At 40.7% G+C, this 23,761-nt stretch overlaps 2 protein-coding genes across 16 annotated transcripts in view; one reads left to right on the forward strand and one right to left on the reverse strand.

The window, feature by feature from the left end:
• The window catches only part of ABCB11 (ATP binding cassette subfamily B member 11), a 68,365-nt gene extending 57,019 nt beyond the window's left edge, over window positions 1-11,346 (forward strand). For 7 of the 13 annotated variants that reach the window (XM_055812723.1, XM_055812722.1, XM_055812721.1 and 4 more), the window contains 6 exons: window positions 1,759-2,000; window positions 2,113-2,269; window positions 3,294-3,491; window positions 4,247-4,453; window positions 5,312-5,458; window positions 6,203-9,146. In XM_055812723.1, coding sequence (XP_055668698.1) covers window positions 1,759-2,000; window positions 2,113-2,269; window positions 3,294-3,491; window positions 4,247-4,453; window positions 5,312-5,458; window positions 6,203-6,403 — 1,152 coding nt within the window. In that variant the 3' untranslated portion in view covers window positions 6,404-9,146. Of the gene's footprint in view, window positions 1-1,758; window positions 2,001-2,112; window positions 2,270-3,293; window positions 3,492-4,246; window positions 4,454-5,311; window positions 5,459-6,202; window positions 9,147-9,923; window positions 10,058-10,942 lie in introns of those variants that run through there. The other 6 variants (XR_008748501.1, XR_008748503.1, XR_008748502.1 and 3 more) reach the window with 6 other exon arrangements.
• On the reverse strand, window positions 9,115-23,742 carry G6PC2 (glucose-6-phosphatase catalytic subunit 2). 3 transcript variants are annotated; one of them, XM_055812730.1, is made up of 5 exons: window positions 23,599-23,742; window positions 16,186-16,295; window positions 12,839-12,950; window positions 11,408-11,523; window positions 9,115-10,209 (listed from the first exon to the last, which is right to left on the reverse strand). In XM_055812730.1, the coding sequence occupies exons 1-5, from the start codon at window positions 23,691-23,693 to the stop codon at window positions 9,698-9,700; spliced, it is 945 nt and encodes a 314-aa protein (XP_055668705.1). In that variant the 5' UTR covers window positions 23,694-23,742; the 3' UTR covers window positions 9,115-9,697. The 3 variants fall into 3 exon arrangements, with proteins under 3 accessions (XP_055668705.1, XP_005237187.2, XP_013154349.2); XM_005237130.4 differs by lacking the exon at window positions 23,599-23,742 and adding an exon at window positions 16,618-17,332; XM_013298895.3 differs by lacking the exons at window positions 11,408-11,523; window positions 23,599-23,742 and adding an exon at window positions 16,618-21,198 and having other exon boundaries at window positions 10,042-10,209.
• Window positions 23,743-23,761: the final 19 nt, after the last annotated feature.

Genomic DNA, 23,761 nt, shown 5'->3' on the forward strand with positions numbered 1-23,761 from the left:
TTCCCCTTGCGCTTAACCCGTGGAGCAAACGCATGGACTGGAGCCCTTTGCCCTGTTCTGCTCTGTACCTACTGGCTGTTTCTTCCCCATTGCCTCTGCAGCTAGCTCAGCCTGCCACCCCATTTTTTGATTTCCCCTGAAGAAGCCAATCTTCAGCTCCCAATTGCCATTTCCCCGTGTGGTTTAAAGAAGCATGTCTTGACTGGGGGCGCGGAACTTCAGAAAAAATCATGTGGCCAACCTACACATGCAGACTGCTGGAAATTTTAGGGGTTTTTTTTAAATGCACTAAAGGTATTTGGTATCACTGATCGGATTGAATACATTTACAGGCCACTGTTCAGTGCTGTTAGGAACAGTCTTAAATTTCTGAAAGCCAAGGAAGAACTAAGACCTGAGCCCCTGCCCACATGCAGGATGGTGTAATTATTTACAAAAAGTGGTAAAATACTGTCCTGACAAGGAGAGAAACTTCACTGAGTCAAGGCATCAACAGAATGACCCCGTGGCTGGGATGAAGAGGGCACTCAATGCTTCAGCAGTGACTGACTGTCTGGTGTTATTTTCTAATTTATTTGCCAGCACTGCATCGAAATGCTAAACACTCCGAGTTCTTCCACAGCACCTGCTTATCAGCCGTGCTAAACACGGAGAAGCACAGTCTGAACAATCCAGTTCACAGTGCCTACTTTTCTGCTCCTTCACATTGTCTGATAAGGCGCAAGAGATTTGACTGTTAATTTTGGCCAGGGAAAACACCCTGAAATAGGACGGAATATTTTTAATAATTTATATTCAGATCTCTGCCTACATGCTGAACACATCCATAAGCCACACACCAGTCACACTATGGTGTGTAGGAAAGTGTCACACTATGAAGCTACCATCAAAGTTCAGGCAAACAACGGTGTCATAAACCAATTTCTTAAAATTACTTGAGGTGAGTCCTGTGAAATTACAATCAAACTGTCAATTTACTTCTATAGAGGAAACTGTAGTGCTATTTTTGGGGGACAGAAACCCAAATCCTGACTGGCAATAAAGCACAATATAAAGCCTACAATTAATTAGAGCTCCAGAGAATTTTCCATGGGGATTATTATTATATTTATATATTCCTGTGTTGTATGTTTCTGTGTATGTAGACAAGCATTTGCTTATTCTTTGCCTATGTACAAGGTAAAAATCCTGGAAATTGTGTCATGTTAAGAGGAATGAAGGTATCACCCTCCATTTATATGCTCCTCATCAGGGTTTTTGGACACAACCAAGAGAAAGAGGGAGGGTGAGTAGGTGGGGAAACAAGTAAATTCAAGTGGGTTTAATTTATGAAACGGAAGTTGGGGATAGCATCCCTTCTCTTTCCTGACTATTGTTACAAGTGAAACAAATAAAATAATTGAAATAATCATCTTTGATTACTAAATGCATGCAGTCAAGGAAATAAGTGTTCTTAAACCTGTTTTTGCTTTGGTGCACGTCCCATTTATTCACATCACAGGAAATAAGTCAAAAGTGAGAGCATGTGCCTGATTTCCTAAGTGTGCTTTTGATAATTGCTTGTCGGGAAGTTTCCCTTTAGAGTGGCTGACGTTTGGGCCAGTCTGCATCACAGCTGCATCAGTTTGTGATGGCATTGGTGCCCTGTGTTTACAAAAGAATCACGCATTTTTGAAAGAGCAAACTCAACTTTTCCAGGTAAAAATTAGGAGCTTTTACCGATTTTTTTTTTTTTTTTTTTTTTTTTTTTTCCTTCAGATTTCCAGTGAAGCCCTCTCTAACATCAGGACTGTAGCTGGGATAGGGAAAGAGAACATGTTTATCAACAATTTTGAGAAGCACCTGTATATGCCCTATAGAGCTGCAATCAAAAAAGCGCACGTTTACGGACTCTGCTTCGGCTTTGCCCAGAGCATAGTGTTCATTGCCAATGCCGTCTCTTACAGATACGGAGGGTTTCTAGTCGACGCTGAAGGACTCCATTACAGCTTTGTGTTCAGGTCAGTGCCTGCCTGGAGCTGGAAACAGGCTCCTCTGCGGCAGCGCTGCTCTGGGCGAGCGTTCTGTTTCCCAACGGCTCCCCCAGACTGACTGTCTCCCCCCCCCCCGCAGGGTGATCTCTGCTGTTGTGACCAGTGGCACTGCTTTGGGAAGAGCTTCTTCCTACACCCCAAACTATGCCAAAGCCAAAACATCCGCTGCGCGCTTTTTTGAACTGGTCGATCGGCTTCCTGACATCAGTGTTTACAGTGAAAAGGGGGAAAAATGGGTAAGAGTGAAGTAATTTGTGATGTCATTCAGCCCAGTGTAAGCATTGAAGTTGCACCAACAATTTGTAAGTCAGTGAGGCTCACTGCTTTACAAGAAGGTTATGCTGACTGTGTAATTGGACTTGCCTTGGCTCTTTCGGAAGCAGCGAGCTCTGTACTAGGCAGCAAGAGTAATCCTAAGTGTGGTTATTAGGAATTTGTCAGCGTAGAACTCCTGTAAATTGGAATAGGACCGGTGTGGGTGACTCAAAGAACACGTTTTTTCTTCCTCCTCTGCAGTTTGCACATAAACTTGCCTGTCGCTCGCTTATAAAGGAGGCGGTTTTTCCATTCACATCAAAATGCTGGGGGTGTTCATGAGGAGGCGAATCATCTTTGAGTCAGACAAAATGAAAATGCTCAATTTTTGGTGAATTGAAAGTCAGACCCAGAAAATTCAAATACTTTATTTTTCACTTAACCTATTTTTTTCAGAATTAAATCAAAACTTGAAATAATTGTTATGAACTAAATACACTAAATATTTTGCTTCAAACCATGAAACTAAAGTTCATGATCATGATTCCCTTCAGAGTTTTGTAAAAGTGTTATTTAAAAGTTGTGGGAAATCTGACCTGAATTAATGTATTGTTTTAATGTTGCGGAGTTGAATTGATTTTATTTTTTTTATCAAATCCAGCTTTTTGCACAGAAGTATTTGGATCATCACCATATTACACTTATGCAGTATCTGCATTAAAATAAAACCCCTTACCCGTTTGCAAGGCAATGCTATTTCCAGTTGATGTCTCTGTACAGTGCAGTACAGGGATGTATAAGCAGAGCTAATGGCTTATATCTAGGACAGCTGCTCCGATGTGGGGTTTATCCCTCTTTCTGGGCTAATTCCAAACTTCACAAGCACAAATGTTGTATTTTAAATATGAGATGCAAGAGTGGAATCTGAGGAAGAGTTACTTTTACTCTACAACTCAGGTTTGAGCTCCAGCTTATTGTAACATCTTTCTCATTTTTTTTCACCAGGATGACTTCAAGGGAAGCATTGAATTTCTTAACTGTAAATTCACATACCCTTCTCGGCCTGATATTCAGGTCCTGAAAGGACTCTCTGTAGCTGTTAAGCCTGGACAGACTTTGGCATTTGTTGGAAGCAGCGGCTGTGGTAAGAGCACCAGCGTCCAGCTTCTGGAGCGTTTCTATGACCCTGAGACAGGAAGCGTGGTAAGCAAACGAAACGTGGTTTGCGCGCTGCGGTGTTCAGCAGTGCTGCAAGGACTCTTCTGAACGCCCTCCTGTGCGGCCTACCACTGTGGCACGTACATGTGCCGCGTGGGGCTTCAGCTCCTCGAACAAATGTGGGCTCTTTGGGCAATTCTTGAGTATCATCTCAGCTGTAGTCAGGCAAGATCAGAACACCAAAGCTTGGGTGTAGGCCAAGGGCATTCACCTTGGCAGCTCACGTATGAGACATATATTGTGGGAGCACAAGCGGCAATCAAGTTGGAATGGAGCAAGAGTCTGAACACCCCTAAATATGCAGCCTCTTTGCAGGTTGAATTTGTCTCAATTTAACTTCCAGTTACTGAATGAGATAGCTTAAAAAGCTTTTATATCTTTTTGTCTTGTAAATAATGATCCATCTACTTTGATTTATCTTTCTTTGGAAAAAATCAGTGTTTTGATCACTCTGCCAGGAAGGCAACAAAGCATGTACCTAACCTTAAGCAATTAAATAGTTCACTTGGACTTAAGATTAAGCAAATGGTCTAGTGTTTGGCTGGATGGCAGACATACCCAGAAAATACATACCATGCACAAAGGAGTCAAATTTAAGCAGATTCTTCAAATCGCTTTAAATCAGTTGCATTTGCATTTTAGTAATACGGCTAAATCACTCAGTTTTGACATAAACTATCTGAGGTTTGCAGACTGTTGTTTTGGAATGATGTTTTAAGTTTTCTCTTATTTCCTGGTAGTTAATAGATGGACATGACACGAAGAAAATAAACGTACAGTTTCTTAGATCAAAAATTGGAATAGTGTCCCAGGAGCCTGTGCTATTTGACTGCAGCATTGCTGATAATATCAAATACGGCAGTAACACCAAAGAGGCAACGATGGAAGAAGTCATAGAAGTGGCCCAGAAGGCTCAGCTGCATGATTTTGTCATGTCACTGCCTGACGTAAGTACCCGTGAGGCTTTGGCTATGGACCTACAGGTAGGCTGCTCGGTGTCACTGCAGTGGAGTGGCTCCAAATCCACCTAAAGTTGCTGCACACGTATACCTTCTGTTTACTTTTGCATCTGTAACAGTAGGAGCAAAGAGGGTGTCACGACCACCTGTTATGTTCCTGAGTTTGGCCATGAGCTGCTACTGCATTTTTATACAGCAGGCAAATATTTATAAAACTGAAACCAGCAGTTACAGCCTGAACTAGGAGAAAAGGGAAGTTTTTTTCAAAGGCACGGACAAGAAAGAAGCAGCAGCACAGCTGAGCAGTCACAGCATTACAGTGAGTCAGGAAATATAAATCCTGTTCCCAGGTGTGGGAGATTTGCCTTGTGACTAGAGCATGATACTTAGACAAAAATATTTGAATCTGGCTGCTTACAAGCCCTTAAGAAGTATTTAAATGCACTGAAATCATACAAATGTAAATCAGAAGAACATAAAAGGTACGGATACAATTTAGGCACCAAACAAAACATTTGCCCAGAAAGCCCTGCCATCACTTTTAGCCTCTTCTCCCAAACCTAGGCTCAGGGGGGGGGTTCTTTTGCCTCTGGCAAATCACCCAACTAACAAATTTTTCTTCCAGGCTTGTGACTATACTGCCTGGGCCCCTGGGCCATGCAAACTGCAAAGCAACATCCCCCCAAACATACGTATCGCTCGTACAGCATTTCGTCATTGCTGAATTTTTTAAGGAGGAGGAAGCAATGGTCCGCACTCTTGCCTCTCCCCTCCTGCTCCTCCTCCAGGTTGCGTACTGGTGTTTGCTTGCACTTGAATAAAATCATCCTTTTGTATATTTTTCAGAAATATGAAACTAACGTTGGGGCTCAAGGATCCCAGCTGTCTCGTGGACAAAAACAACGCATTGCTATAGCGAGGGCCATCATACGAGATCCTAAAATTTTATTACTGGATGAAGCTACATCTGCCTTGGACACAGAAAGTGAAAAGGTAAATGAGCCGTGATAAGCAATAAGGGAAAGTTAATACAATGGCTTACAATGTACAATGCCTTTTTCTGTTCTGTAGACATCCTGATGTACTCCACCACATGACCGCAATGTTATTCCCCATAGTTAATTCAGCACTTAACACCTTTAATGATCTTTTTGAAAGATCCAGGAAGCACAGCTGTAAGAAAAGCAGCCAGCTACAAGGGCTCTTAGCCTGCCAGCGACAGGCAGCACCCTTTCAGAAACGTGCATAGTAATTCCCTGGGTTTCAAAGCATTCCGTGGGGATGTTTCATGAACATAACTTCTGCACATTAAAAATCAACCAAGCAAACAAAAAAGTACTCAAGCATATGAATGATGAGCCTGAATATCCTATAAAAACAGCAGTGAGGGGCTAAAAACTTGGGCAATAATTTGCATAGCTTGGTTACACTCAGAGATGAGAAATGGTGGAAATTTAAAAACATATCCACACTGAGCTGACATTCAGCACGACATGTCAGCTGAATAAACCTCTTCTGTAATTTCTACTGCTGCCTATGTTTACCTGTCCCTTTTTTTATATACCACTAATAAACGGAGCTCATGACCCAGCTAAGCACACCAGTGACATAACCTTTGATTTAACCGCACAGTCCCTTTTACAAGTGTTGCGCAATACAGTTAATTGAACTCAGGCAATCAGATTTCTCCCTTTTGTTTGCATATTTTCACTCTGACACTTTGTCTGTTGCCTTTAGACTGTGCAGGCGGCACTGGATAAGGCCAGAGAAGGGCGTACCTGCATTGTCATTGCCCACCATTTGTCCACGATCCAGAACGCTGACATCATCGCTGTGATGTCGCAAGGACTCATCATTGAAAGAGGCACTCATGATCAACTGATGGCCATGGAAGGAGCTTATTACAAACTTGTTACTACTGGAGCCCCAATCAGCTGAATTACTGTGATTCTGAATTTGAGAGATTTCTTTTCTGTAAGCAAATACTCTGCGGTAGGTATGTGTACGCTGGTACCACATTGTGCTACAAAGTGCTCTACAACGCTGTGAGTTCTGTGGTACCAGATGTGTACGTAGCTTCCTGCATCCAGCACACTTGCCAGGCACATGCAGGAGCCTGAGCATAGGCTGATGCACTCAGTAAGTAGCTTAGTCCACTGCTAAGGGAAAGAAAGCCTGAAAATGGGAAAGATCTTTGCTGGTGAGTTGCGGAATTGCCACCACCTGCAGTCAGACTGCACAGCCCTGTCATTCCTCAGCTAGCAATCAAGGAAGACTCTGCTCTGGTGTTCCAGAAACCACCTCTGCTCTAGGTAAGCTGTATGAACAGAAACCAATCCAAGAACGATGCTGTGTATCTCAAGGGATCAAATCTCTCCTAACATTTGGCGTGCACAGGATTACAGCGATACCCTCCCCCCTCCCCCCCTTCACACCAAACACACCAGCTGTGCTGTCAGGGGACACTGGGCTGCCGCTGTGCGTGGCTACAGCACTGACCCCCTGGTGCCCTGAGCCTGGCACAGCTGTGCCCCTGCAACAAAACCAGCAAGTACTTACAAAGAGGGCAGCTCCACGACATAAGGAAAGCAATCAAGCAGAGGAACAGAAGCTGGTGAGGATCATTTCCCCTATCCTCACCGCTCTGGTCAAAGCTGTCAAGTAAGTTTTGAGTAAGAATAAATGCCATAGTTAAATCAATGTAAAATCCTCCAGTTAATCATCACAGTTATTTAAATCACTTCTATTGAGCGCGTGATGGGTAATGTGTTCCCTTTTTTTCAGAAGGCAAGACAGTGAGGTTTTTTACAGAAATTATAAATATATTCAGTAACGGTGGAAAAAAATAGCCATAATTAGCTCTTTGTATTAAGTAGAGTTGATAAATACAGCAACAATTCATGCAGAAATGACAAAGGGCAGTAAGTATCTCTTTCTGGCAGAAGTTTGCACCTGCTGTAATGGTTTATTATAAGGTCTAACTGCATGTTTATCCGAAATATGTTATTGGCTACTGTCTGCAGGACAACAGGACTCTCCTTTAGTGAGGGATCTTGGAGATAAAGCAGACAGAGAGTCTAAATCACAAATTTAAATCTTCATTTTGAATAATAGAGCATTAACTGGAAAAGTCATTCTCCTTGTCCTAAAATCAGCAGCTGGGAGTGGGGGTTCACCCATTTTACAACAGATCACACCACAAGGGAGTTTCTTGTAAAATTACACAAATTACACAACAGTACCAACCGCTGAAACTTGAATAGAGCTGTAAGGGTGAAAATTTGATTAGGCTACATCCCTTAATTCCAGGCAGAAAAAAAACCCAATTTCAACTTTTGTACAACTCCATTAATAAATCACTTCAACAGACCCTACTGCAATCACACAACTGACACTGAAATGATATTTTCCCAAGAAATTCTGTATTTTAATCCTTAACTGAAAATGAAGAAGGAAGCTGCATTATTTGCCTTCTGTTTTAATCTTTTTAGACTTTTTATGTTTCAGGGCAATAATTAATTGGGATGTCTCAGGACTGAAACTATTGACAAGAGTGACTATCAATATTCAATTTATATCAGTAAAATGACAACTCGAGAGCAACTTGAACACAGGAAAAATCCTTGTCATAGCTGTCTTTGTTCTTCATTATTTACTTCTAGACCCGTTAGCTTAGCAATTTTGCTTAAGGGTGCACAACTACAGAAGAGACTGGTTTCAGGCCAGCTGCTGCAGGGAAAAACGTTCAGAGAACTATTAAAGAAGATATCAGGAGATGCATAAAGCAGAATATTCCTCAGACTGTTAAAACCAGATGATTCATTTTCTGAAGTCAAGGTAGTCTTAGCAGGCTCTTAAGTAAGGATGCCTGTTTTAGATTTGCTTCGGTAATTTGTATCATATTCATCCCTAAGGGCCAACTCAATCTATTCACCTTGTTTTCGCAATTAAATAAGATTATTTCCATTTCAGTTATCCTACAACTAACTAGAAGTCTTGAAGCTACATCATGTTTACATCTTCTAACCCTTATTGCTATCAGATGGTACATACACAGCCCTCATTACCCACATTATAGCCTATGCTGCTTGTATACCAAGTAGTATGAGATGGTATCAGCAAAATATTGCTTAAGTATTGCTTAAAGATAGTCCTAAAAGCACTATGCAACAGTAGGTGCTAAATAGTGAATAAGATGGGAAAGTACCTGCCTTTGCCTATTCAGAGCATCCACTTTATATAGCAAACATGTATTTAATATTAGTTATTTGTGTGCTTAGGTAGATGAAGCTGACAATAATATAAACTTCCAATGACTTAATCTGCAATGACAGTTTCATGATTTACACAACTAACAACAGTGATTCAGGCTTGTGACTCTTGACCTGAGAAAATCAAACTAATTTACCTTTGCAATGCAGGAGCATGAACAACACTCTTGAGGTGATATGCTGAAATAATTTCATTATTGACAACTTTCTTCATCTGCTGCTCTGTGTAGGTGTACAGAACCCAAAGATTTGTTACACCATATTTATGCTTTTTCAATATCAAAGGTGTGATCTGTAACATTCATGACTTATGTAATCACTTTTCAAAAGTAAAAATGACAAAACCCACACAGCAATGCAAAAATATATTCCACAGAGTCTAATTGAAATAAACTTTTATTTTTTTCTTATCTGGCTTAATCAGAAGCTGTTTTGCTCAGGAAGCTCAATAAGTTAAATCTAAAGCCTTGCTTATAACTACGCTGGCCTTTTTCACAGTGCCTGGGTGCCGCTGTACAGCTGCAGGTGGTGCGATACTGTCACACCATTATCTAGCAGTTTAACACACAATACCTCTCGCTATAAAAATTGAGTATCGAGTATCACAATGTCCAACCGAGGCATGAAGCACGACCTAGCTGGAGATGGACAGGACTAAAAGACCACCAAGTAGCTAAATAAAACTAGCTGATTATACTTTAAAACTGTTATGACCCAGAATATTGGGTCATTTCTAACCATACAGCACTATGATTGCAATATTTCTAAGAACAAAATCAGCAATTAATATTTGTGAGCTGCCAACATCACCGATTTTGGATGTACTGGTTACTTACCAGGAGCACATCAAAGGTGCAGTGGCATCCCCCTTGGTTCAAATGAGCTAGCAAAAGTGCTTTTGCAGAGGGTTCTTGAACGGTTCGTATCCATCCCCACACCGCTAACCATTTGGAAACTTTATCTAATTAAGTTTCTTTTCAGTTGTCCTCATTAACGAGTGGACACAGTATGGAACCAAGGCAACTACAGTCAGAGGCATAGCTGCACTCTTACAAAAAGAGAGAATGTAGAATAAATACTCAGTATGAGTAGGTATCTTAATGAAATTATACAGCTGCAGCGTAGCTAAAGAAGCAGCTATACACAATATACGGAAACTTCTCTTACAGCTATTTTTACCTTTGCAGCTTGTGGTGAACATTTCAGAATTAATTCCGAGACCTAAGCCAAAGAGCGCCCCTAAATTCCTCACCAGTCCAGCAAACGGAGTTGTGTCAATGTTTATCCAGTCAGGGTTGGCACACCACTTCTTGGCCTTCGGCACAGACCATAGCAAGTCAATATCAAGAAGCTTGAGGACTAGATAAAAGCCAAGGGCAAAGATGAAAAGAAACAAGTTCGTCTTGATGTACATTCTCAAGCTTGCTGTCTGAATGGCAGGGGTATGCTCAAATGCTTCTGCCACAAGGATGCCTGTGGATTAGAAACTCAGCGTTACAGGGAACACCACGCTCATACTTTGAAGAAGCACTTTTTACAGTGTCCCTGCAGAATTTCACATTTGAAGACAGAGGAATATCTCTATGTATTTTTATTATATATGTACATATACACATACACACATACAATTTACCACTTCTGTTGTAGATTACAAAACCTTTTCTCCCACTTCAAACTGCTAATTTGGAAAAAAAAGGAAACTGAATACCAAGCGCTCATGTTTCTGATATGAGGCATACCTTAGGCCTGACTGCATCTCTCTGATAACAACCTGTCAAATACAGATGTAAACTAGAACATTCCTTTTCCAAGAGACCCTCACGCAAAGGCTGCCCCAGCAATGCCAACTTCAATACCAGTTCCCACACAGGCTTGTAAGTGTTGAAGGAAAAGACACAGAACACACTTATCTTCTTTCTTACTCATTTTATCCTGGCTGTGGAAAGGGAGAGCCGGACAGTAAGCTGTTAGCGAGCTGCCCAGGCTGCTCTGCATCCATGAAAGAACTGGAGCAGGCAGCCCTGGCTCAGTGCCCTGGTCACCCTCCTTAAATCGGGTAGATACTAGAGAGATTGTTCATAGTCTGAACTCCCTAGATACAAATTTGAAACATGCTTAAGTAACTCCGAAAAATGTACTTCAGCTTCTTAAGTGACCCTGGGGAGTTTGCACAGCTAATTTGTGGTTTTGTTCTGTTTTGCCCCAGGTCTCTGGCCCCACGCTTGTCCACACTGCAGAGATGCTGGTTCGTGCCTTAACATCATCTGATGTGAACCAGATAGCTTCCTCCTGAGAGGAAAGGTCAGGGCCATACAGGACCAACTTCCTCTCCCACCCCTGCGGCCCAGGCAGCACAAATAAGGATCAGATGCAGCCAGTACAAACCAGCCATCCTGTGGCAGTGTGGACATAATGCATAACGTGTGGACATCAATTGGCACATGGATGAGGGCTCACTCTCTGTGTGAATTACAGAGACGGCAGATACATACTACCTCACAAATTTTACCTTTAGACTATCATCAAATCCTTGATCATCCAGAGAGTGGAGAGCAACACTAGAGCTGCAAGCTGAGTAGCACTACTAAAAATGTCTTGCCTTTTCTCATACTTCACTTTTTTCAGATTTTGCATATATGTTGAAAAAGAAAGAAAAAAATAGCAGCATTACCAGCAAATACTCCAAGAAAAACTTGATGAGGGAAATGTGTTGCTATGAATACTCTCGAGATGCACACACTGATCTGGATAAGCCAAAAAATACTCCAGAGGAATGACCATGTCAGTCTAAGAGGGAAAAGGAAGATGCTTAAATATTAAGGCAAGACATTTCACCTAGTAATTTACACCAGGTCCCTTTGTGTCAGGCTTGTATTTTTACCAAGCAGAGGTTTACAAGGACAGAAGTTTAGAATTAGATGAATAAAAACTGGAAGTCAGTATTAAAACTTTAGGAGTAGTTGCTCTTGCAGTCACACCTAGAGCTGCAGGAACAGACCCCAGTAATTTCAGGTCCAAAACACCACTGTGGTTTTAGCGATGAAAGTCATCAATGGCAAGTTAAATTAGCACTAGTACCTTGGGCATATTTCTCATCATGAAGTCATACTTAAATGCAAAAGTTCAATTACTTGGTGACAAAATTCACATAGTATGGAAATAACCTTGTCAGGCTTGGAAAGAGCAGCCATCAAAGCAATTACGAGACTTCCCTACAGAACTGAGTAACAGAATCATAGAATGGTTTGGGTTGGAGGAGGCCTTGAAGAACACCTAGTACCACCTCCCCTGCCATGGGCAGGGACACCTTCCAGTAGAAGGGGTTGCACAAAGCCCCACCTGACCTGTCCTTGAACACTTCCAGGGATGGGGCATCTATAACTTCTCTGGGCAGCCTGTTCCAGCACATTGCCACCCCCACAATGAAGAATGTTTTCCCAGTATCTAATGAAAACGTACCCTCTTTCAGCTTAAATCCATTCCCCCTTGTCCTATCACTACCTGCCCTTGAAAAAAGTCCCTCTGCAGCTTTCTTGTAGGTCCCCTGGAGGTCCTGGAAGGCGGCAGTAAAGTCCCCCTGGAGCCTTCTCTTCTCCAGGCTGAGCCACCCCAATCCCTCAGCCTGTCCTCATAGCAGAGGGGCTCTGGCCCTCTGAACACCTTACACTTAACTATGGGGTAAGAAGGCCTACCATCAAATCGGTAAATTTATGTTCTAACCAAAAGATCCAACACATAAAGACAATTAATCAAATTCAAAATTTCCAACACTGAAGATGTGACCTGACCTTTAACAGTTGGTTCCGAGATATTGTATGCAATGACTGCAATAATAACCAACCTATACAAATGGATGAATCCCCTTAATAATCTTTTTCTTCAGCTGCAGTAGATCATAATAAAAGTTTATTGTTTGGTTTTGTTTGGTTTGTGGTTTTGTTTTTGGGGGTTTTTTTTTGTTTGTTTGTTTGTTGTGGTTTGTTTTTTTTTTACAAACTGGACAGAACAGACTATGACTATTTGGTTAAAATAAGTCCATTAAAACCACAGCATGTATATAAAGAAATATCTGTATAAGTTAGAACAATGTAAAAACACTGACCTGTGAAGGGCAACTGCTGATTTATCTTTCCATCTAACTGTGTAGCTAAGTGCTGCTGTGACCATTACATACCAGACACAGGAAGATCCCATGGCATGTCCAGATGGACTTCCTAGTGAAAAAAAAAAAGGAAATATTCAAGCCTAAAAATGACTGTGTCATTTGTCATATAGAAAATGTCTACTGGCACTTACTCAGGCACCTAAACATTTAGAAAGAAAATGGTTACCGAGGGCTGAAAGAATGTCAACTGCTTCTCAAAAGTTAATTTTCTCAATATGAATTTTTCAGAAAACTCAGATGGAATCCAGAATATTTGTCTGAAATCAAGTAGGTAAGGTAACAGCTTAACCATCTTATATTAGTGTCGGCTGGTACCTTGATTGGAAAGCATTGTATTTTTCCATTAATTAGATTTGGATTGTGATTGAAAAAATAGAGCATCTTGGGCTTTCTTAGGGCTGTAGCATGTCGTGTAGAAATTATATATGAGGATGAGAAGAGATAGGTTTTGAACGGGCTACCTCATAATTAAGGGAAGCAACTGAGATTTGGCTCTTTGTAGCACTCTAAACTAAAGTACTAGTATAACTTTAGATGGCCCTTCCAAATTGCTTTCTATCTGCTTGTCTAATTACCATAGTGTTAGTAACTGTGGTTGGGATCTGTGTCTCATCACTAATATTACAGTCCAGGTAATTCACACTGTAGGTAGCTTTGTAATAAATTTAGAAATATATCTTAAGTGTGATAGAAGAACTGTGTCTTTATGCTTTACTTCGATGTATTTTAGAAATTTTAAAGTGTACAATGTCAACTAGCTTGGAAACAGATTATTGGTGGAACTGGCAAGTGAAATGATGCTGCAACGTTCTGGACTAATTGCTGCACCCACTTCAGCCCGTGACAGGGAACACGGTCTCATACAGAGATCAACAGTGATTTTCTTTTTAGTCCAGGTATACTACTACTTGTGTAATTTGTTTTAATTTAACAAATCAAATTTTAATTTTACTGGAAAAAATATGAAGCTACAGAGAAGTTCCTACAATGGTGAAAATCACCCAAAAAACCAAAGAATGCTGGCATGATGCAAGGGAAATGATTCCCCAAATCACCCTGTCACTTCTTTTCCCCTGTTCACCAGGTTTACGTTCAACAAACTGAAATAGGAGAGAAAATTAGATAATTGGAATCTGTCTACACGAGTCTTTTACAGCTTGGCTTTCTGTGGAGACAAAAGAGAAGTTAAAGGGACAGGGTTATTTCACTGGCAGAAGAAATAATTTTGACTGAAGAATGTGTTATGACCCAGCACTATATCGTAGTTTGCAAAGCAAAAGAACATTTCAGTGACGTAGCAAAGCAGGAATGCCCAGGAGGACAAGCACAGGGATTTCTGGCTCCCTGCACTCATGTTCGGTATTCTGCTTGGCAATATCTTTAGTAGTCACACTACCAACTCTTTTGTTAATTTTGTAACAGATGCAGAGCACCTTTTGGGAGTACCTTTAAGCAATATTTTCGTACACTTCTAAACCTCACAACAGAATAACTGTCACTGATAAGGAAATCATACTGTTGTAGATCAGCACTGGGAAAGCTTCTCTTTGTTGTCGTCCAGGAAAATGTCACCTAGGAAAAATGTATCATAGTTCATCTGCGCACCACCTACTAGAAACAGCATAACCTCCACCTTAAGGTTTGTGTTCTTAAAACCTTACAACTACCAGAGAACAGATGGCTGCAGGGTTCAGTTCATTCCAGAAGAACATACCAAATTCACGTCCTAGATTGCCTGCCATGTAGTCATATAAACAGTTCCTTCAGCTTTCCCTTTTGTTGAGCTGTAGAGTTTGGGGCTCAGGCCATCCTAGCAATATCTGGATATGCCTTTCTCACAACTGTGACTGGTTCTCTAATCTTTTCATATAAATTGCAGACTTAGAAATAGTATGAAACACCATGTAAGCTCACACAATGACTCTGTGCACCTAACAGCTGCACTGGCTGCACCTCCTCTTGTTAACGAGGAACAGGTTAGTGACAGATATAGCCAATGGTCAAGAGCAAATCTAGCGGTGGGAGAAAATGCGGTCGTTGTGAAGTGCAAGTAAGGAATCAGTATGACAGTGGTACCCACTGGACAAAAATAGGAATGACCTGTTACTTCAGGAAGAAAGTAACAGGAAGAAAGGCCTTCTGGTTCAATGAAAAGCAGCGATTTTCTCCTTAGCCAGGACTTAGAATTACATGGTTCTGAATGGGCTTAGTTCTGAAGGCTCGTGAAAAGATCTGAAAGACTTTAATGCTTTTGGTTAGGTCCCAGATGAATCCACTTGAAACAGACTGCAGATCAGATACAGACCAGGCATCATGAAACTCTGCCTGATGCAAGGGCTTAAGATGCTCATTCAAAATTCCAGTGTAATATAATGCAGGATATTGTGAACAAAATACAGCTGCGCAAACCACTTAAAAGCTTGCTGTGACATTGATGAGGTGCACAGCACATTCATTTACACAGTCTTGTACAATGACTTAAACTTAACTCAGCCAGTTAGCTCCAAGCAAGTTTACCTTATTTCACATATTAGGGTTGCACAAACTCATTTAACTGCAGCAGCATTGCATTTGAGTTCCACAGAGAAGACAGTAAGATATAAAAAAGTGAAAATGTGCTGCACAGGAACTTTTTTTTTAAGAACTTTTCCCCTCCATGCATAAATGCATTTACACTTCCCCCCCCCCCCCCCCCCTGCACCGCACACACATTCAGTGCCACTGTCTGGTTCTGGAAAGAGGAGTTGCATTTTCCATCTGTGATATGTTACATGATAGATTGTTGATACTATTGTTATTTACACTGAACCACCTACTAGTTTTTTGTGTTTGAATAATTCTTGCAAGAGTGTACGAGCCCTCAAACTCAACAGCCCCCTGCTCTGTTCTGGAACACTCTAAAACAACATGGAATTTCTCTCCCCAAGCTGATGTCATCATTGGCACTGCAACTGTTCCTAAAAGTGACCTCACGAAGCAGGCAAATCACTCTTTCAGAGCCTATAACACATTCCTTTCCGATATGCTGGTTCCTTCCAGTAGGAGTAATTTTTAAAGCAAATCCCCCTCCCTTGCACTGTTTAAAGGCAATGAGGTAAACATTCTTGTCATGCAGCAATCAAATACCTATCGCATTTTATTTCTTCCTTTTTCTCTTCCTGCATTTTGGTGCTATTTTAAACATAAGCTCTGAGATCTGTATATCATACAAGGTCTTTGTAAGTCCCATCCGTCCTCCCCCCCGCCAAAAGCCACTATCTCTAGTAAATGTACCAGTTTCTTACCTGGTCCGGTTTCACATGTTATAGGAAACTGTTCAAGGCATGGGCTTGACTGATTGGGATAAATCATTGTTTCTTGCACCCACCAGTATGGGCGATGGCCAAATAAAATCCTGACAAAAAAATAAAATAAAATGAAACAGAAATGCAAGAAAAAGATGTTTATGTAAGAAGGCCTCAGCAAAGCACGATAAATAATCTTACAAGGAATATGAAGAGGTATATTGCCAAAACTATAATTGTTCTACAGGTTCTTCCTGTTTTATCAAAATGTCATTTTCAACATAACTTAAACATCTTCATTGTGAATTCCTGTTTTATAATTACAATGGAAAGTCTACTAGTACAATATTCACAGCAATTTTTCTAAACTTGAGGCACATATCGTAACCATCATTAAAAATACCAAACTTTAAAGTAAATCCAGCTTCTTACCATTTAAATATGAGGTTGAACCAATCACCAATGACTGCCACCCATATCATTTTAGTACCAACCACTTGGTTGAGCTGAAACCAAAGAGGAAAATAAATTGAGAATATATTCCGGGGATCACCAACATGTGACATAAAATTAAGGAAATCCTGGTAAGCCCTGTAGTCCCTCTGCAAATGCTGAATGATAAGCACGCCATTGCTATGAAGGAGATCCATCTTAATGGATTCAACTGTACTTGAAATATAATAAAGTTCCTTTAATCTTAAGTTTCTAGTGATGGAGAATGAGAACCATGGAGAGGAACTATTAAAAAGTGAGAGAAGGTGATTGACGTTGCCTTTATATTGTATCGGCGTGGTGTACCTGGCCATTCCTGGAACACGTGGCTCCAAATCCCCAAGAAAGCACATGAGTCTGTTAGCACTGGAAAGCTTTTCTGTTTGCAAATTTTAATTGGAGGAAACTAAGTGAAGTACATGCTGAGCAACAGCAAATTGTGGGGAAGGTTTTGTAGAAACAGTGTGTGACTTATGCAATCCTTTGTATGAACAGTTGGAACATGTTTGCTTGAATTTGTTCACAGTTCATTTCTCTGCAGGATGGACATTAGAAATGTATATACTTCATTAAGTGTTGCCTGTGTAAAGCACAGAAAGAATACACAGATAATTGGTCTTTGCAGAACTGCTATTAAAGCTGTATGTTTCACCTCAAAAGAGAATTTATCTACCATGCTGCGTCTAATACTTTGCACAACACATTTTCAGTCTTGGAAAATACAACCGGCATCCATACATCAACAATGCTGTTGAGTTCTAGATTCATTTTTAAAGCAGCAATATTCTCAAAACACTGAAAAACAATTGTTTCATTCATAAAAGAGGCCACCTTAATCCAGGGCACAATGCAGATGAAGCTCAGTCTCCGAGCCATCTCATTCAGTGTCGCCATTCTCATGTGTTGCTCACATGGTGCAAGTTCTACACACCTCTGCCAGAAGCAGCTCAAGCCTGACTGGCTGCAGCCCCTTCTTGCTGCCCTGCCTAGCAGAAATGGGACATTGCAGACCAGAGCAAGGTTGGAACACATGATTACGAACATTTCCCTCAAGTATTGCCAAGTGAAGCACTTGGGTTCTCCAGGGCAAACAGACAAGACAAAACTGAGATTCTGCCAGTTAGCAGGATTTTACGAGGTTGCATCAAATCATGTATTAGCACATCAGATTTACCAGTATTAGTACTAGTAACAGTAGCATAGGAAAAGATTATGTTTGTGAGGTGGCTACGCAAAAAAATTTTTTCCACATGATAATAAATGGATACCAAAAGTCTGACGATACCATCATCTGATATCATCAGAGCGGCAAGAGGAAAACTTCAGTTCTTTATCAGGCTCTAATACTCAGACATATTCATATCTGCTATTAAAGACTGTCTATGTATCTGAAACAATTAAAATCAGAAAACAAAAGCAGGTGTATGTGTACACTGTGCACTTCCCTGCTGCTTTCTCCATAGCACTTAAAGCTGAACTGTACAAGCTGTGGAGACAAAAGATACGAACTACTTAACTGTTTTTGCTGAAGAGAGACTTCACAGCTTAACAGGGCTTTATGATGTGTGGTCAGGGAAGTCACATGGAAACATTAAGTAGATTCAACAAATAAGGCTTGACAATTAAATGGTCTCAGAAGACCTTTTTTCCTGACAGAATCTCACACTTACTTCAGCTCTCACATTGACGAAGAGTCTGTTTTTAGTAAGTTTTTAGCAGATTTAAGTCCTGTATGTTTATTGCTACCAGTTGCATTGAGCCATGTAGAAAACCTTAAAGTTAAAAAGGGGTTTAAAATTCTATGCGCTGTTTCTGGATAGCTACTACAATATTTTTTCTGTACATTGACTAAATTATTCACTTCAACTGGCATCAGCTGATTTCAAGGAAAACCCTTTCAAAATCAAAACTTCAGGATATTTCAACAATAAGTATTTCTTAGCTTTTTAGCTGCAAGTATTTGGGGAGGTTTGTTTCTTGCAAAGCCATATAGCTTATAGCTTTCCAGGGTGTCTCACAAGGGAACTGTCACATAAATGATGGAATTCATTTTCCCTTTCCCAGTTCTTTTCCAATAACTTACTTGTTTAGAAACATCTCACTCAATAACTTTTTGTAATAATTACTAGAGAAAATGTCATTTTGCTCATCTTTTTTTTCCCCCTCTAAAAGTATCTCTCCTTTTAAGAGAAGTAGGACTTAAAACAATCACAATAATGAAAATCACTCTTTTACACATGTCTGGGTTTAGTATGCAAAAATGTGGAAAATCTGAGCTTTTCTTCTGGTTTTCAGTCTAGTTTTATACAGAATAATTAGCTTTACATATGACTGTAAATGTCAAATCAGTTGGCGGCTGAGTAGCTGCCATCTTACTTCTAGTACTTAGTTAAAACAGCAACTGTAATGAGGTTAAGTCTAAATAACTATTGTTCTATTAGGAAAAATATTTTGTAATAAGAAAGTTTCCATCAAGATACAACTTAATGTCCTCAGGAGTCTACAGGTAATGAAACAGATCACATTCCCATCCCTCAATGCCACCAGTTACTCAACGGTATCAGAAAAATTGCCTCTCTGACACAGGATGTGCAGAACCATAGCAGTAAGTTTTTGCATATTTGCTTTATTTATAAATATAAAACCAACCACCCACATTATCCACTGGGATGGTGCTGCACCTGCTCAGGCTGAACCCTTCAGACAGAACGACTGAGGCACACTTTGGTTCCTCAGAAACTTTAAGATAATGTCTGAAGGTATGTCTTGGCAGTGTTTCAGTACAGTAACCTCTTTTAGTACAAATGCTAAAGGTCTTCTGATACTAATTTTCACTTTAAAGATTTTGCTGCTGATCCATATGCTGCTAATGATCTTTCTTAGATAGAAAGAGAAGCACCTTAGATCTACTGAAGACAAACAGCTAATAGCAAACGTAAATAAGCTTTAATTTTCTTCTACATTCTGACTGTTTCAGAAGCTCCTACATTCACATCTTAGACATACCTGAGGAGTCATATTTATAAAAGATGTTTGAAAAATCCCCAAGAATCCCACAATCTAGAAAGCAAGAAGTAGGAAGTTTTTGGAAGAGGTAAGCAGGTTTCTGTGAGAGGTAGTTCAGGCGATGTTATCCTTGTGCCTGGAAGCACTCATGATCCCGCTTCACCCAAGAGGCAATGAGCAGCTGACATGTGAGTCATCCCTTGTCCTGCCTGTGATATTCGGCAACCTATAGAAGTGTGAGACACTAGACTCCCAGCCCTAATAACCAGCAGAGAAAAGATGGTAAAACACATCTTGAAAAACTGTATTTAATAACTTGCTTAAACTAATAAAGGAGAAATACTTCCTAAATAGGCTTTTTCCCCTCCTTTTCTATGCAAGGCACTGCAAAATGCTTTTGTAATGCACTTAGTTTCAAAGTCACTTCAGATGATATATGAAATAAAACTATTTGCTGTATTGTAGTATGTAGAATTGTGAGGAAAACTCTATCTGTACAAAATGGTCAGAATGTATATGCAAGGAGGTTTTTAAATCAAAGCCATTTTGATATTATAGAATGAAGGTTTGGACCTCACATGATCAAGTGAGATCTTAGTGGAAAGCACAATCCTTAAAATGTTACCTGTTCATATAAAGAGGTTTTAATTGATTGGTATTTTCCTGATGTATTTAAATGTCCAAGATATACAAAATGAGAGACTGTTGAAAACTGCATATATTCTTGCAGGAAATGTAGAAAGAAGATTGATGGTGATGATCCACTGAAGGGAGGATAAAATGTTTAGAGGTGCTTTATACCTACATTGTAGAGTAAATATTACATAACAGTTATCAGATGTTGTTAAGCAAATATTTGCAAGGGAAGGGAAAGGCACCAAAGCAAACATTTTATAAAACACTGTTAATGGAGGACTCTGTGTGGTACATTATGCTTAGTAACTTGAACAGTAACATGAAGCGCCAAATGACATGCAGGCTACTACTAATAGGGAACAGAGGGCAAGAACTTGCTACAGAGGAAACAGCACATCAGGATTTCTTCCTTTCTTTCTTCCTTCCTTTCCCCAGGCAGCCCGCCTCAGGCTTCTTCACAGTTGCACCCACCAGTAGTTTCATAAACCAGTTGCTTTCTCTGGCCTCTGACACCTTCCTCTAATCTTTCCTACTTGATACGCTGTCATTCTTCCTTGCTATAGAGCTACTATGCAAATACAGGAAACTAACAAAACTCCTGTTTGCAATGCACAGTAACTGCCTGACCTTAATACTGGTTTATATTTGTACGTGTAATACTGTAAATGATACCAACAATGCATAGAATACAAATCTGGCATGTTCATGGAAAAGTCGTATCTAAGGAATTCTAGTTGTTAGCAATATGAAGAGCTACTGTTAGTAATCACATGCAACATACAGTTCAACAGTCAAAATAAATCCTTCCAGTTCCACAAACTACAAGCAGAAACAGAGTCTGGACCCATAGAGGCAACAGTCTCCACTGGGTTTTTTTGTTTTCTTTCCAGTAAGATCATGGCCTATTATTATTATTATTCTGTGATCCCTGACACTAGCTCTGTGCCAACCATAGCTCAGTGAGGCCAGAAACCTGTCAAGTAGCTGAGTCTGCTTCATTAGCACCTGCTCTTCCGTTTTGTGTTCCTTTAGCAGCTTTCACCTAAGCTGCAGTAGCTCTCCAACCCTGAACTATAGCTCTCAGCCCAGCTCTGGCATGGCCTGCTACAGACTTCGAGGCAGCAACAAAACAAAGCAACAGATCTTTGATGGCAACACCCTGCTCTTCAGTTTGCTCGCAGGTTAACTGCCACCCTGCTGCTATCGCCGTACATCTCAGAACCTTCAGTTTAACCAAGTGCCCTGGGGTTACAAAGACCCATGAAGAGCTGGCAAATGCAGAAAATGGGTACATGGTACAATGACATTGCCTTCAGCAAAGCTCACAGTGCCAGAAACAGGGTAAATCGCTACTGAAGCTTTCTCCCATCCATGACTACCCTGTGGCTTCCTGTGGCAAACAGCAAAACCCACTTCAGAACAAGCTTCTGGGCTAGTTACAGTAAGGCTAGGTACCAATGTTTTCCATTATGGAGCCTCTTGAGTCAGATCTAATGACCTAATGGAGGATTTAAGAAGCATATGACCTGTGCTAGTTTGGGTCACGAGGCCACATTTCTGTTTGTGGTAGGTAAGAGCTGTCAGTTTGAATAGAAAACCAGTACCTGCTAAACTCACCAGGTTTCATTTAAATGTGGTTGGTAACCTGATTGTGGAGAGAGTTCCCAGTGGGAAAGTAAGGTTGAGGACAAGTTATACTGTAAATTCATGACTCTAGAAAACTCTTGAGAAAAGGACTCCCAAATCAGTCAGAAAAAAAGATCAATTAAAGTACGGATTGTGCCAGGATATGTCATAGGCTATATTTAGTCCTTGGCTGGTGAAAGTCCAAAACAAAGGAATAGGACTAACAAAAATCTAGAAAAACTTGACAGAGAAAAACAGATACCAAACATTTCAGAGCTAATGCTCACTACTATGGGGTGAACCAGACTGAAAAACCCACCAAAAGACTACATATTAGACTTCAGGATTCATTTAGATTGTTGAATTTGTATTTGCTGAACTACAGGGGTTGGGGAAATAGTGTCTTCAGAAAGTTATGAGGTCAAATAATAAAACTAGGGATACCAGTGGTCACATATACACTTTATATTGGCAGCATTCAATTGGCTAGGTTTAAGGTCTGGTTGAGAAAAAGAGAAATGGTCCTAGTTAAAAAAAAAAAAAAAAAAAAAAGCCGTAACATAGGCCCCATAATGCCCAAATTTATACGTGGCTAGGTAATCATACTTGAACCAGCCCAGCTTCAGTACATACAAGTCTGATTCAGCTAAGAAACACTGGTCTAATAATTACTTTTAGAACTAATGCTAAGAAAACTTTGAAATCTGGAGAACAGGTGTCCGAGTCAAGTGAGATAGAAATATAGTTGGATAGAAGTGCTATCCAACAGCAGTAACAGTTTATACATGAATAATGCATTATACATGAATAATGCAACTAATAGGTGGTGGTCTTGGCTCAGACTTTGCTGTGGGTCCAGTGTGTGTGAGAGAGCAATTAATGACTTCAGACAGGAATTCTCAATGCATTCCTATGTTTACATTATTCTGAGAACATTTGAATAGCACTAAAGTAAAAAAAAGTTAGGAGAAGTTCATTAGCTATGGCAACAAGATGACTAGTAAATAGCATCCATTATAAACTGAAGGTTGGTGTACTAGGGATTACAAACTAATGTTTATTCAGAGCCAAAAGGGAATATAGTCCAACTGGAGAAAAATAAGGCGCAGTCTCCTAAAGAGAACATTCATAACCACAGAGGCTTATGACAAGTGTTTGACTGGGCACAGGCAGGGCTGCTATATTGTGGTTTTGTTCATACCAAGGACTACAATTAGCTCCTATCATAAAGATCTACCTTTAAGGTAAATGTTTATGATTTACCTATCATGAAAAATTACTACCGTTATCATGAAGGTAGGTAAATAGCTCCACGCTCACGAGAGAATTCAGGCTCGAGAAATTAAAAGGCAATTCAGGAAACTTACTCGTAAACAACTTTGTCACAAAGCTTACAACTGGGTTTCCCCAAGTATGTTCCGTGAATAAACTACAGACACTGGCAAAAAGTCCCAGCTTCAGCGGCGCGTAAAGGAGCTCACTTGCTCCCAGTCCGAACCCGGTTTCCCTCAGCACAGACCAGTAAATGGCACAAACCACACCAGGCCTTTCACCCCCCCCCCCCACGGGCAGCCCGGCCGCGGCCCCCTCAGCGGGCCCCGAGAAAACGCCTTAACCCTAACAGGGTTTCCCAGGGGAAGGAGACGGACTCACAGGTGCCTCTCCCTCGCAGCACCGGCAACGACCGCCTCCGCAAGCCCAGGGGGACACCGCAGCGGAGCCAGCATCCGCCTCCCTCGCTCCATCATGGCGGCTCCGCCTCGCTCGGCGGGAGGGAGCCGTTACCGCAGCAACAGCACCAGCAGCTCCCAGACCG

This window comes from Falco peregrinus, chromosome 8, assembly GCF_023634155.1.
Source record: "Falco peregrinus isolate bFalPer1 chromosome 8, bFalPer1.pri, whole genome shotgun sequence".
In the NCBI taxonomy this organism is placed as follows: Eukaryota; Metazoa; Chordata; class Aves; order Falconiformes; family Falconidae; genus Falco; species Falco peregrinus.